General features: G+C 36.6%; 1 protein-coding gene across 7 annotated transcripts in view; it reads left to right on the top strand.

Moving 5' to 3' along the window:
- Positions 1 to 14,983, top strand: part of ADGRV1 (adhesion G protein-coupled receptor V1) — a 253,862-nt gene that overhangs the window by 181,811 nt on the left and 57,068 nt on the right. For 6 of the 7 annotated variants that reach the window (XR_012052990.1, XM_072922272.1, XM_030258698.4 and 3 more), the window contains one exon: positions 3,019 to 3,197. Coding sequence is in view for 6 of the 7 variants with exons in the window: in XM_072922272.1 (XP_072778373.1) it covers positions 3,019 to 3,197 (179 nt within the window). In the remaining variant the exon portion in view is untranslated. Of the gene's footprint in view, positions 1 to 3,018; positions 3,198 to 14,983 lie in introns of those variants that run through there. The other variant, XM_072922273.1, reaches the window with a different exon arrangement.

The raw sequence follows: 14,983 nt of genomic DNA, 5'->3' as shown, positions 1-14,983 counted from the left end.
TGGCCCCTTCCAATACAAAAAAATTCTAAAATTCTGTGATAATCACTAAAGATCAATGAATGAATAATTAAAAAATTAAATAAATGTGTCCCAGGTTTGAGAATGCACTTTCCATTAATTGCTTCATTTTAAAAGAAAAAACCCTTCACTAAAGTTCATATTGTCTCATTAGAGTGTTATATGTATAAATAATTATTTTGCATTCTATATCAGAACAAATCATACCTTGCCCATTTGTTCTTACACCTGAGCAGCGGGAAAATGGACTGTGCATTTTATTCTACTGTTGAACTGGTAATTGTTGCAGCATGGCAACAGGAAAGGATTTGCTAAAATTAGTTCCTGTATTATTTAATTGATTACATTTTGAAGCGTCAAAAGGGGTTGAATATAAGAACTACTAATTGTCAAAATACAAATGTGACTGTGCAGAAAATGTGTATAATCCAGCCTCACTTACACCTTTACGGCAGCTGTGGTGTTAAGTGTTATGCTGTGATAAATGAGGTGAGATAACTAAATATGGCTGACCAGACACAGAACAAGGATATGAGGTATGAGTTCATAGAAAGCAATTTCAGTTGGGTGACTGAAAACAATGTTCACCAGATTGTCAGAATTACTAGAACCAACAGTCCCTGAATGTATAGCATATATAGTTTAGGGATTTTGCTGTCTGGAAGTGCTTTCAGTGAGGCACAGCCTAGCCAGCACTATAAGGGCATGTAATTAAAGTGTGTTTATTGATGTGAACTGACAAACAGAATTTTGAATTAGTTTTCAGTCCCACAAAAAAGTGAACAGAACAAAAAAATCTTTCCACAAGCTGTGGAATTTTTTGTCCAAATACAATTTTTATCTGTTCAATATTTTCCTCCTATGCACATCCAGCAATGTAATGAATAGTTTTTCTGTGTTCTTTCAACCTACACATGATAGTTGCAATTATTTAGTGGGATTTACCTGTGATCTTTTAAGGAAAATAAACATTGCCTTTGTTCATATAGCACCAATCACCAAACAAAACCCAAAAAAGACATAATAGTTATTATATAATTAATATTATTATATACACTGGACATAGCTATGAAATCTCATTCTATAAAAAAGGCATTTAAAACAGTTACTAACCTTTTTTAAACAAGTTGCTACCATGCAATGTGCTTTATGATCAATGAGAGAAAGTATTGTATATTCATACCATATAAATCACAGACAAAAATCTGAAATGATAGGTACCTAATGAGACCTAATAAGGAGACCTAATAAGGTTAACTAATGACCTACATAAGGAATCCAGAAACAACCAATTAAGCATTTGAAGTTGAAAATTAAGTTCCTGAACAAAGGGGTAGACATGCCTTTGGCAGAGGGAAATGTGCAAAATTTCTCTCAATAAAATAATCATGTGGTGTTGTCTTGTTTATGAATTTTTATTTATCATTACAACAGATAGCTGAAAATGAAGCATGTAAATCAACATTATTATACGAAACGCTTGTGTAGACATAGAGAGGGATTATTATGCTTGGGTAAGGATTAATGAGTTCCTGAAGGTGCCTATCCTGTCTCCATTGACTGACAAAACACGCTTAAAGGCACAAACCCAAATTAGGTATGTTATATGCAGAAAAAGACAATTAATCCCTTACGCACCTCATATAAAAGGTCAGAAATCATGATATAGCATGCAGACCTGTAGGTAGTGCAACATTTTGTAGTATAACAAGTGAAGTAAGTGAAGAAAAATTTTTCAAAAGAATTTTATTATGGATAGCTTAGTTGTTTATTAGACGGTAGTGTGTAGATATGCTTTAAAAAATGCTTACACATTACAGTGTTTCTACTATGAACATCTTGAAGAAAATTCAAATATCCAAGCAATATGTTAAGTATTTTGTTTTACTTGAAGGATTTATTTACTTATACTATCAGTTCTTTCAAGGGGTTTCAGCTATTCCACTATATTGATTCATATAAAGTTTTAAACCCCATTATACTGTTTGATGATGAGTTGATCATAACAAAACACAGACTGTTTTAGAGATGCCTGTATTCATTTATTTGCTGTTTTTTCCTCAAACTGTTATGCATATATTACACAGAATCATAGAACCGTTGTAGTTTTAGGGGTACCTTGAGGCTGTCTAGTGCAACACCCTACCTCAAAGAGCTAGGGCAGATTGCCTAGGACCGTGGTCAGTTTGGTTTTGATTACCTAAGGACACATACTCCACAACCTCTCTGGGCATCTTGGCCCAGTATTTGACCACCTTCACAGTAAGAAAGCTTTTTCTTTAATGCAGATAGAGCTTCTTGTATGTTAATTTTGGCCCATTGACTCTTGCCCCACCACTGGGCATCACTGAGGAGAGTTACTCCCTCTTCATCACTGACTCCTATCAGATGTTTATACATATGGATATGATTCCCCTGAGCATTCTGTCTCCAGGCTGAACAGCCACAGCTCCCTCAGCCTCCCCTCATGGGAGAAGTTTTCCATCCCTCAGTCATTCTCATGAACCATTGCTGGACTTGCTCTATGTCTGTATTGTACTGCTGAGTCCAGAATAGGATCACAGAACCATCAAAGGAACTTATGTGTTTCTTACAAGACACATACAGCTGAACAAGAAAATAAAAATATTAAATACAGATTTAGAAATACTATATGCCAGTCTTCTATGAGAAGGTATGAATATCTAGAGAAAATAGTGACTTTTGCACCAAAAGGCTATTTTTACATCTCAAAAGTAGTGTTCTCTGCCAAACAGGGTGTCTCTTTCTCTATGTTAGTATAATACAAAATAGTTATATAAATAAGCATATTGTTTTTATAATGTCTTTTCATTACTTAAGGAGAAGAAGTGGGGACAAAGTATTTCTGTTGAATAGTGTTTATACATGCACCTGCACCGGGGCAGAAATACGCTTCATTGTGACCTTCAGAGTGATCCAGTTTTTGGCATAGTTTATAACCAGCAAGCCTACTGATTGTTTTTGTGCTTTATTCTTCAGGCAGTTAATTTCTGGTATGTCCTTGTGATGAATGATGAACACACAGAGAGGCGCTATCTGCTTTACTTCATTTTGAGTTGGGGGCTTCCAGCTTTTGTTGTTATCCTTCTTCTAATTACCCTGAGAGGAATCTACCATCACAGCACAGCACAGATTTATGGCCTTGTCTACAGTGATCTGTAAGTGTTTCCTTAAAAAAGCATGAACTAGGCATTGTATTGTCTATTTTGGTTTCTACTTTATTTTCTTCCATGTGGAAATTCATATATAAGCATAGATAACTGTCATAATTAAAACAGTATATTTCATAGAACCAAATACATTTAAATGGAGAGACATAGATAAATATTTTTGCTCTTTCCTACCTTTTTTTTTTCTTCTGGCTTCTTTTATGGTGAATTTAATCTGTGATTATAGCTCTTCTAGGATATAAGGATTATATACTTATTGATTTTGTATCACAATTAGATGCTTGATGTGCAGAAAACAATAAACATACACCTTTTTAAAATGAATGTACAAATTCTTTTTATGAAAACATCATATGACATTGCTTTCAGGGTAGATCCACAGCAGGAGAATATTAATCCATCTTTAATAAAAGAGGAAGATACTGTGTGCATCATTCCATTATAAGAGAACAAAATTTAGTGTTGTGTTTTTTGTCACACCAAGGGAATTCCTGTGAGAAGTAGATACTTGAATTTCATACTGATGTTTAAATATATGCAAGTGTGTATATATATATATATATATATATATGTATATATGTATACATGCACACATGTGGCCTTATAAATATTATTTGTGTATACATATCTGTGTGTGAATCTACTGTGCATGGTAAGTAGGAATACCTGATTTTGATGTAAATGAGTTACATTGGGTACCACAAGTTCTGTGACCATGTTGGCTGAAGTTTAGTCCAACATTCAGAGACATCAACTCAATTCAGAAATACAACTGAGGTCCACAACAAACCATTGCTGGTGCTCATGTTATATCAGGCAGTGCTCCGTAGGTGTATACCATGCCATACACATCAATATTTCTTCACAGAACATGTCTTTTTCTTTAAGGTAAAATACTTTGTGCGTAGTAAACACAAGGAATGTGTGTAACATAATCAAGTTCTCCAACTGTAGCCAAACTGTGAGTTGATGTTGTCATTATGTAATGAAACTGTTTTCCAGTTGTTTTCTTTTGATGTCCATGACTTATTCATTGAAAAACAAGGAAAAACCTTACAATTCTGATACAATTGTTAAGTAGAGGAAAATTACTCAGTCCAACCCATTGCCCAAATTAAATATAAAACTTTTCCAGCATTCTATTACACTGGGGAAATGCCAGAAATCACCCCAAGCTTAGTGAATGTGCAGCTTATTCTATCTCAGTCGGTGTGAACACTCTCAGAGATATATGCAAGAATTTTCACAAATAGCATGAATGCTAATTCCTGATTTGAAGAGCACTGTAAGGCTTGTTCTTATTTATACCAGATGACTTTGAAGACAGAGTGAAGGAAGGGAACAGACTGAACTACAGCACTTGGTTTGTTTTCTCCAAGCCAGAATGCAGTAGTGGAAAAAGTGACAAGGAGATATTCAAATCCAAACTGATTGCATACTGACTTCAGAATGAGCCTCAGAAACTGTTTGAGAATGGTAGTATGCTGGTAAAAGTGACAGAAATAGTGAAGCCAGTCATCCTAACTCTCTCCTAAGTGATCATTCCTTCAGGCAACCCATTTTTTCATTACTGTGGTGCCTTATAAACTGTTTTGTTCTTAACCAGTATGCCATCGACACAATTAATAGACAATAGTATAGCTGTGTTTAGAGAAGTTCATCTCATACTTGCACTGAACAAGTTTGTGTTGTTTTTTATGCTTCAAAGGGAGTATTAGGATAGAATTTCCCTCCAGATATGATAAATCCTACACAAAAATGCCTGTATTTTATACTGTAACTCCCATGTCACAATATAAACCAGTAGTATATTGTTGATTACTTTAATAATTAGCAGTGTTTATATATGGTATGAACAGTTCTCTCTTTGGCATTGTGTGTGTATTGTTTGTTTGTTTGTTTGTTTTTAATAGTGGTAAATTTGTCTGTAGAAGTGCCACCAAGCAGCATTTTGTTTTTTTGGAGTTCAGTGATAAGTGAAAGACCTAAGTGACACAGAAGGGCTCTTTCACTCCTCCCTTTGGTGATTCCCCTATTGCTCAGTTGCAAAGGTTTAAGTGTCTTTGAATAAGACTAGAAAAGATACTGATTCTGGAAAATTTTAAGGTAGTACAGGGTTTTTTTATAATATCTTTTAGAGTTCTGGGCCATCTCTTGGGTACAAGAGTGTACCCAAGTCCAGTGAGTGCAGCATAATTAACCTTTAAACTCATGCTTGTGAACAAAAGCTGGCACTTGTCATTAAACAATTCTGGCTTCTGATCTCAGAAACAGATGGCTTAGGGCAAAGCTTGCAAATGGGTGTGGTTCATGAACTTTCAACAGCACTGAATTTTTCAGGGCTACATGAGAAATTAGAAAGCTACTTTACTGACAAAGATTTCTATTTTAGCTCTTCTATTTGTGTCTTTGTTCTGTAAGTGCTAGAGAGTAACAAGTGACCAGGATGAAAATGGAGAGAGCTAGATTTTAATTATTCAGATTTCTCTTTCTTCCCACCCCTCCCTTGCACTATACATCTCTTTGTCAATATCTGCAATTTGAATTTGCTTCCTTATGTTTTTCACCATATTAGGTGAACTGCGTCTTTGTATATATACAGGTCTAGCTGAATATACCAAGAATACAGCAAATGCTGAACTCTCTAGAGTTTGGTAACTACTGTAAGCTTTGGAATTTTATTTTAATGTGAATTTTGTCTTGTTCTAAACTCATCTGTTCGTAAGTTTTTCTTTATTTAATAAAAAAAATTCCTCTGAAAGGTGAAATTGATCTTTTACCTACTTGGGTATTTTAAATCTCTTACCTACAGTAAGAGCTTTTATAAGCTCAGGAACTACTCTTGTTGCTGCTTTATGCTTTGCGTTTGACTCAATCTTCTTGAAATCAAGTTCATATCAGAAGGCCAAAGGACTTTATTTATTAGAGTATAAGCTAAAACAGTAACCTTTGAAAGTGAAAATATTAGAAGTTACACTTGACAGAACAATAATTTAAAAGTTTATAAGCAAATATCTCACTGCCCACTGTATCTTTGCAAATGCTGTATTTCAAGCATGATTTTTGTCATGCTGTATCCTACCTTTTTTTTTTTTTTTTTTTAATTGTGACCAGCTCTATAATTTCTAGTTCCCAGCTCCCACGAAAGTAGGAGTTTTTTGTTCGTGTTCTCTCGGGATCAGTGTTTGACCCAGTCCCATTTAATTATCTTTATTGATGATCTTGATGCAAAGATTGAGTCTATTGTTAGCACATATGTGAGTGATAACAAGTTGCATAGGACTGTTGATCTGCTGGAGTGCAGGAAAGCTCTGCAGAGGGACCTGGAGAGGCTGAGTTGATGTGCCAGCACCAATGGCATGAGGTTCAACAGGGCCAAGTGCTGAGTCCAGCACTTTGGCTACAATAACCCAAATCCAGAGCCACAGGCTGGGAATAGGTGGCTAGCCAGTGCCCAGCAAAAAAATAGTGGCTGGGGGTGCTTGTCAATAGCTGGCTGAACATGAGCAAGCTGTGGCCAGGTGGCCCAAAAGGCCAACAGCATCCTGGCCTGGGTGAGAAATGTGTGGACAGTAGGACCAGAGCAGTGACTGTCCTCCTATACTGGTCACTGATGTGGCCACACGTCAAGTGCTAGGTGCAGTTTTGGACCCCTCAATTTAGGAAGGATATTGAGGTGCTTGAGTGTGTCCAGAGAAGGGCAACGGAGCTAGGGAAGGGTCTGGAGTACAAGGCCTGTGAAGAGAGGCTGAATCTGGAGAAAATGAGTCTCAGCAGAGGCCTTAACACTCTCTATGACTCCCTGAAAGGGGATTGTAGCCACGTGGGAATCAGCCTGGTCTCCCAGACAACAAGTGACAGGATGAGAGGACATAGTCCCAAGCTGCACCAGGGGAGGTTCTTCACAGAAAGAGTGACTACATATTGGAATGGGCTGTCCAGAGGGACGTAGTGAAGTCACTTGGAGATGTTAAAGTAAAGGCTGGAAGTGGCACTTTGTGCCATAGTCTAGTGGACGCGATGTTTGGTCATAGGTTGGGCTCAATGATCTCAGAATTATTTTTCAACCTAATTAATTCTGTGATTCTCTCTGTGTCTTGGCTGTCTTTTGCTTGCTCTTTTCCCTCTGTTAATCTCTCTAGTATCTAGAAGTGTCTCTCTTTTAGCAGATCCCATATTTGACCAAGGGAAGAATGATCTCCTTTGTCAGAAGGATCCCTGTCGCACATTCATTTTCTTCTTTAAAATAGATGTGGCAAAGTACAGAAGAAGATATGTGGCATTACAATACTTTAAATTTGTACAAATACCCATTTACTTGGATTCAGATTCATATTTTCTCCTAGCAAAAAAAGGGGTTAAGCTAAATATTCTCAGATATCTTCTTTGTATTGTTGTCATGAAATATCTATTGAGAAGTAATGGAAAAGATTTTCCAGTGACATTCTTTTCTAAAAACCACAAAATATTTCTATGTCCTCTACAGTCCAGCTCAGAGTCTTTTTTTGCAGGAAAATCACTGGATCTGTGATTATGGAGCCACGTCTGTGGGATAGGGAAATTAAGCTAAAGAAAGCTGGATCTATTAAATTTTTGCTGTGGTTAAGGGTTACAGCTCTTCTTGTTGGTCACACTGCAGTTTCTCTGAATCTTACACATAGGGACAGCTCAGGGAACAGATGAGCCTGTCATGGTCTTAAGCTCAGCAGGACATGAAACACCTCCTCCTTCCCCTCCTCCTCTCTTCCTCCACTATCCTGGTTGAATGAAGAAGAGAATCAAAGTGAAACTTGTATATTGAGATAAAAAGTGCTTACTGTTTGAAAACAAGATAATAATTGAAAATAATCATAATTTTAATAATTAGAATCGTAACTATCATATTTTTTTCTTCAAAGTGATGCACAGTGAAATTTATCTCTCCAGTTTGGCTGGCTGATGCCAAACACCCCTTCTGGAACCCAGATTGACTGCACTTACCATTTTATATACTGGTCATGAAGTTGTGTGGTGTGGAAATATCCCTTTGGTCAGTTCGGGTCACCTGTCCTGATGTAATGTTTCCTTCCAGTTTATTTTGCCTATCATTTCACTGACAAAGCATGAGACAAGGAAGAAAAAGTCCTTGACTTAGGGTATATATGACTAGCAAAACCCCAAAACATTAATGTCTTATCAATACCATTCTCATTCCAATCCAAAACATAGCACTTGTACCATGTACTGAGAAGAAATTAACAGAAACCAGGGAAGAGCCATTGTTAATAATATTGGGATAAGAAACTCCATAGAAAATGTGCTTTGGTACCAAGTCCTTTGCAAGGAGTCATGGGCACTTTGTGCTGTGATTTCTCTCTGACCAAATGTCTGTCAGTCTGGTGCACTGACCCTTAACCCAGTCAGAAAAATATACTGGGTGCTGCTTTGGGTATCACCCAGTTGTATGACTGTCTCAGTGTTGGCATACATCCCAGGAACAGATCCCTGGCTTACTAGCTGTTCCCTAAAATGGAAATCTGCTTTCTTTATACCAAGGACCAGTAACAAGAATATTTTAGCTTGAGTGAGCTAATTTCTGTACAAGCATTTGGATTAAGTCTCATATCTCCTTTTCCGTATTACTTCAAAAGTGCTGAATTCAGCTGTGAGCAACATTTGAATCACCAGACTTTTACAGGCAGGAATAGGTAAGAAAATAGCTAAGAATTATCAGAAAAAACATTCAGGGATTTTAACTGAACTCAAAGACATACTAAGAGGAAGGGATTTGTATGACAAATCTATGAGGAATTACCATCCTCTTATGCCTGATTTTATATTCTGCATGGACTTGGAAGTGTCTCCCTGCATGGCCCTCTCTCTCCAGCTTCTTTTTCCTATTATCCCAGTTTTTCCACCTCCTCTCCTCAGTTCACTTGCAATCATCTAGGATTTCAAAGCTATTCGAAACTGCTGTTGCTAGACATCAGCATAGAATGATGCTTGACTCTGTATCCAAAGTCAAGTGCTTCATGAACCACTCAACTGAACTTGGGGGGCAAAAAGCTTGCAGTTTTCACTGCTAATTTCTCACCATTTACGCTCTGTCTTTTTCTGCATAGTAAATTAAACCACCCTGAGTCACTGCTACTGCTACTGCAGGATAAATGTTTCTGAGGTACCAGGGCTACTTCAGTTATGTTGACACAGCACCACACTACAGGCATTCTTTTACATATATATACATACACACACATGCATACGCATACATACAGATATATACACACATGGGGACAGTGGCAGGGGGTTGAATGTCTTTCATATATTAGCAAATATTTCTTGTAGCACATCAGAATCAGGAATAATCACTGTTCTTTTAAAAAACTACAACAAAGAAAGATAAATGCTGGCTGCTTTGATTGATAGAATTTTGAAACATGAGTAGAGAAGAATATTTGTTACGGTAACATTTTCAATCATTGTGGGATGGTTAATTTCTGCGAAATTGTGATATCATGCTGTCATGGTAAAGAGTTAAAAAGATAGGTTGTTATGGGTGAAAGTGGCACGCATAATGTCTGTGAGGCCTGATTCTTCAAACAGGTTCAGATGAAGGGATTTTTTGTGCCAAAACAAAACTCCAGGAACTTTTCTGTAGCCCCTGTAGTATTGTGACTGAAGTATCAAAGAACATCTGCAGGATGAAGGCTTGCAGTCCTGTCATTGATAACTTTTAAAAGCTTAATATTTTCTTTGAAGTTGTACAAGTAACTAGTAATTTCATCCCTCCAACTTTGTCATCTTTAATCATTGAAGTACACCCTACTGCTATGAAACCAAATAGTTCTTTATCTGTTTTCCACCAAATTAGAAAAACCTTCATCTGATATGCCAGAATAGAGAAATGCTATGACAAACAATAGTAGGATTTTTGTTTGGTTGGGTGGGGTTTGTTGTTGTTGTTGTTGTTGTTTTGGTTTGTTTATTGGGTTTGTTTTTTTTTTTTCTTTTTAATTTCACCACAGGGCTGTTCTACAACCACTCAATTTTGTGCTCAGATTTTAGTTCCATGAAGTAAGTTTTAGTGTATTTAATGCAATGAGTTGTATTTGGGAAGGCAAACTCTTTGTCTGCCCAATGTAAAAGCTACAATAAATAAAGGCATATTTCACTGACCTGTACTAAGTTACATATGATTAAAAGGAATGCAACTTTAGCAGACTGATTTGTATTATTAGCATTACATTTAAATGTCAGTATGAAAAAACATATTTTGCAGATGTTATTCCTCCTTTCAAAGGGTAGGACTGTGAACACAAGCTTCATTTATGTTTGACAGTTTGCACATGAAGTGTCTTCTTTTTCAGCTATATTTGTAGTAAATCGTTGACTTAGAGAAAGCATAGGAAAAGTAAGATTAGAGTGTCTGTCTTAAAAGATAGTACTAGGGAAACATTTTCTGGAATTGGAGAAACTGTAACAAGTCTTAAATAGTAAAAATCAAAAACATAGCCATAACAATATATTCTAGTTTCAAAGCTATTGATAATAACTCATACACATGAGGAGCAAGCCTTAGATTTAAATAGGAGCAAGATAATTAACTAAAATCAGACACATAACTCCTTATGTAATTTTAAAATTGCAGTGTTAGCAAGAACTTTGAACTAACAAACTTCAATCAGGTTTCTGTAAGCTTAGTTTCTTGGTCAAACGCTGAAGGCTGCAAATCTGGGACTTCTGGAATGAGCTGCCTGGGAATTCCACGGCTTCCAGTGCCTTAGAAGTCTCAACTGTATTAATGCAGTGCTTATGCTGGGTCCTTGCTGCTTCTTCTTTGGAAATTGTGTTTCTTTAGTATTAACTTTCACAGTGGGAAGAAAAAAAGAAAAAGACAAAGACAAAAACAAAGAAAAAAAAATTTTAAAAGTAGGTATTAAATGGTTCAGAGAAATTTCCAGCGGATCATATAATGAGAAGACTGAAATACAATAAGCTGTGTTCTACAACAACAGCAGATGACCTTTTGGGTTCTCATTATAGAAAAGCATTTAGACATTTTCATTTTCCCCCTTTTCCAACTGTTTAGCTCTACAATAAAAGCAGCAGGAGAGAGCAACAAGGAAATTGGTTTTTTGCTGTATTATGCAATATGTCTGGTTTATCGACAAGTCCGTTGTTGCACACACTGACTCAGACTGAATCTTCCAAAGATTCTGTTCTTTGCTGTTCCAAAACAACATCTTGGCATTTCTTCATCCTTTGTTCATGGAGGACTGGGTTTTCCCCAAAGTTTTCTGTTGGTATTTACTCTGTGGGTACCTCCATTAATAGTATGGTCCTACTCATAATAAATTTTGAAATGTCAGTAAAGATGATAGGATCAGATTTCTAGCAGTAATTCCTATAGATGTAGATTTAACTTCCAAAAAACTGCTGGGACAGTCTGTCCAAATGTAAACAAGAATGGGTAAGCCTTGACTTAATTTCTGGCAGTTCTAATTCTGCTGTTTTCTGAGCTTACATTTCTTAACAAAAACAGTCTAACTGTTTTCATTACCTTTTTTCCCACCTTTTCCTCTTTCCCTCATTCTTTTTCCTCTTTCTTTTGCTGCATGGACTAGAGAAATGAAAGGAAAACTAAATAATGCCAAAGGCTTGATGCCACATTTTCACTCTATAAAATCTGGGAGAACCATTATAAAACATTTTGCATTTCACTTGAAACTTATGTGCAAAATATAAGGAAAATAATTATTTTCTGAGTGTTGAATTATATATGAAACAAAACATATGGAACTATCTCTGAGTTAATCTGCACGAGACATAAACTAATTTAAATTAATCAAATACAAATGCAGCTTTCATTTTTCTTCATGTCAGAAACCTCCATAATTTTATGGGCAGTAAGAGATTTCTTGGGTTGTTCATTTTCCCATCCTGGTGAGGTGACTGGGGCTGAGTGAAACACTGAATCCAAACAATCAGTCAAACTGTATTCAGCTTGGGGCAGTAGTTGATTTCAAGCATTTCAAAATGTATTTGTACAAGGGTGTGACTTGTTTCACAGCTGCACTGAATTCTTTGGGGCAGCTATTATGAGTCCTCTGAGATTTGCTTAACTTGACCCATGAGCAGATGGTGTTCAGTGTTCCAGGGAAAATCCCCATTTCCTTTTGAGGAAAAGTGATTAAACAAGAGCAAGAGTAACATTATGTTGCAATTTTTTAGATGCAGCTAATGCAGCTGCAGGGAAAGCTCTCACCTTTTCATTTTCTATTTCAAGATAATTCCTGAGGTATATACAATCTTTCTCAATGAATTGTTTAGCTAAAATTATAGAGTGATTTTTTTCCCCTCTGATTTGAGTTCTTACACACTCTCTCTCTTAGGTAAATTTTCAACATTTTCACACCAAAATTTGTATGGTTCTTAACATGGAGGAAGCTGGATAGCGTGGCATAACATGCACATCATGGAGAAATTTCTTCACATAGATTTGTTGTGAAGCTACACAGAAGTGAACTTGCAGCTCCAGCTGGACAAGTGTTCTGGGGCAGAGGCCGTGTTTGCACTGGAGGTGTTTCACATCTCTGCACAAACAGCTGCAAGAAGCAGCTTAGCTCAAAGTCTGTTCCTGCAGCATAACAATGTGGCTAACAAAGCACAGTTTTGGAAAACCCCCTTAAAAAAGAGCTGGTGGGCCCAGGAGCGCTCAAACTGGGGACATGTGGGGTGCAGCCTCTGCATTCTGCAGGCTCACAAATTTAAGTATTTGAGGCTGGTTATGAGCAAGCAAACTGGTACTTCCTCCAGAGCAGAAACACCGCAAGTTTCCGCCCTGTGCTGTGTCCTGAACACACTGTACTGAGAGATATGTCTGTTTGCAAAGCAGGGGGGAAAAGGCACTTTGAAAACTGTAAACATACATAATTCTACATGTTGAAAAAACCTCTGGTAACATCCAGAGATGGAGGTTCTGTGGCTGCATTGTTTGATGGTAAGAATTGAGACAAAAAAAAAAAACCCTTGCTGATATCAAGAATAGGTGGCTGTAGTTCATTTATCATCAAGAACATTTATTTGTATTAGTGTTCTTTGCTTATCAGCAACAACACTAACATGAGCTTTATGGCAGAAGTTCAGTGAACACTGTATTGTTTAGGTTAAAGAAAAACCAAAACTCCAAAGCATCTTTTAAATGCTTGGAACATTTTGTTCAATTTCTAATTTCTTTTACCTGACTTTTTCATAGCTTTCCTAAATGTCTTGTGTGGCTGGTAGAAAACCTACTTATTTTTAGCAAATTCACTGTGTAAATTGCAAAAAAAGATTTTTTTTTCAGGACTAGAAGCAACAGGAACTGACTTTTAGTTTCAGATACATATAATGCAGAGACAAGTACAGTTATTGCAACTTTTCTCTTTTAAATTTCAGAGTTGCTTTACACACATTGAATGTTCCCAGATCATTCCTGGGAATGACTGCAATCTGTTAATATTAACTTTTCTTCTTCATAAAATGTAGCTCCACCACAGTACCAAGTTTGGTTTGTTTTTTTTTTTTTTCTCCCTAAACTTCTGTAGTCATCATGCATCTCCTAATTCCAGTGCAGTCAGATTTTAGAATCCAATTCCTTGTGTTTTAGACCAGTTCTCACAGCTGCCTACAATTTTATGGAAAGAGATCAGGAAACTGTTTCTCAGAAGAACTTGTAAAATAAATAGCACTTAAAAATCTTAAATTGTCTAACTAGAAATTTCCAATGTATAGCAAATACATTTCTAAGATTTTTTCCTAATTAATCTGGGATTTGAACTGGTTTATAATACTGTACTACAACTCCAATTAGGAAAATGAGACTGCAGTTTAGAATTTGATACAGTCCATATAATTTGACAAACATGGGATAATCTTGCTGTTTGTTTGCAAATAATTAAAAAAAAACCAAGGCAATGTCAGGGATTTTTCAAGAAATGTAAGAGAGACTGTGGCAACCATATCCTGCTTAGGAAATGTCAGTGTGTCATGCCTCTTTGAAAGCTCCCACATCACGTTTGATTCAGTCATTATCCAAAGCTGCTTTCACCTCCCTATCAGACCATTTTTTGGAGTTACTTCATGCAAATATAAATCACATAGCTCACTCCTGTTATGATTGCTGTCTTGTAGCTGAGCATACAAAAACAAAATCTGTTTCCTGAGAAGAACCTCTTTCTGAGAGAGACCCTTGCATATTGGAATGTAATCAAAATATAAGCCCAGAAGATATTTCAATCAGCCTCCATTGCTTGAACAACTTCTCCAGCTTGCCAAGTGTAATTTAGAGTATTGTGATGCAGCTGTAGTTTTTGCTGGCCAATGCAAATCATTCTTCCCTGCTTAGTCATGTAGAAAAGTCATTCTAGTCAGAGGTTCTAGCTAAGTGCACTCATACTGAAGCACTGAGAAGGCATATGGTGCCTTCCTGAGTCGCAATGCCACTGTGCTTACCTTACAGTGTTCAATTTACTCAAGAAGTCACTTTTTCTTCTAAAACTTGCCAAGGTTATTCATAATATAATAACATAGGTTGTTATGAATAATGAGATGTGAGAAATGCAGAATGCATCTGACCATTAATGATCATCTTCAGTTACATGGCCTTTTAGTCACATTTTGATCAAGGTATCCATAGCCTTCCTTTTTATGCATGTCATTATGTAAATGCAGTATATTATTATGACCTTTTCTATAGTAGCTGGAGTATTCTGTCTGGGGGTGAGCAGGGCCTTAGGAGGGGACATGGCCAGGAA

The sequence above is a fragment of the Taeniopygia guttata genome, chromosome Z (assembly GCF_048771995.1).
Source record: "Taeniopygia guttata chromosome Z, bTaeGut7.mat, whole genome shotgun sequence".
NCBI classification, from domain to species: Eukaryota; Metazoa; Chordata; class Aves; order Passeriformes; family Estrildidae; genus Taeniopygia; species Taeniopygia guttata.
This window is presented reverse-complemented; position numbering and strand designations above follow the sequence as displayed.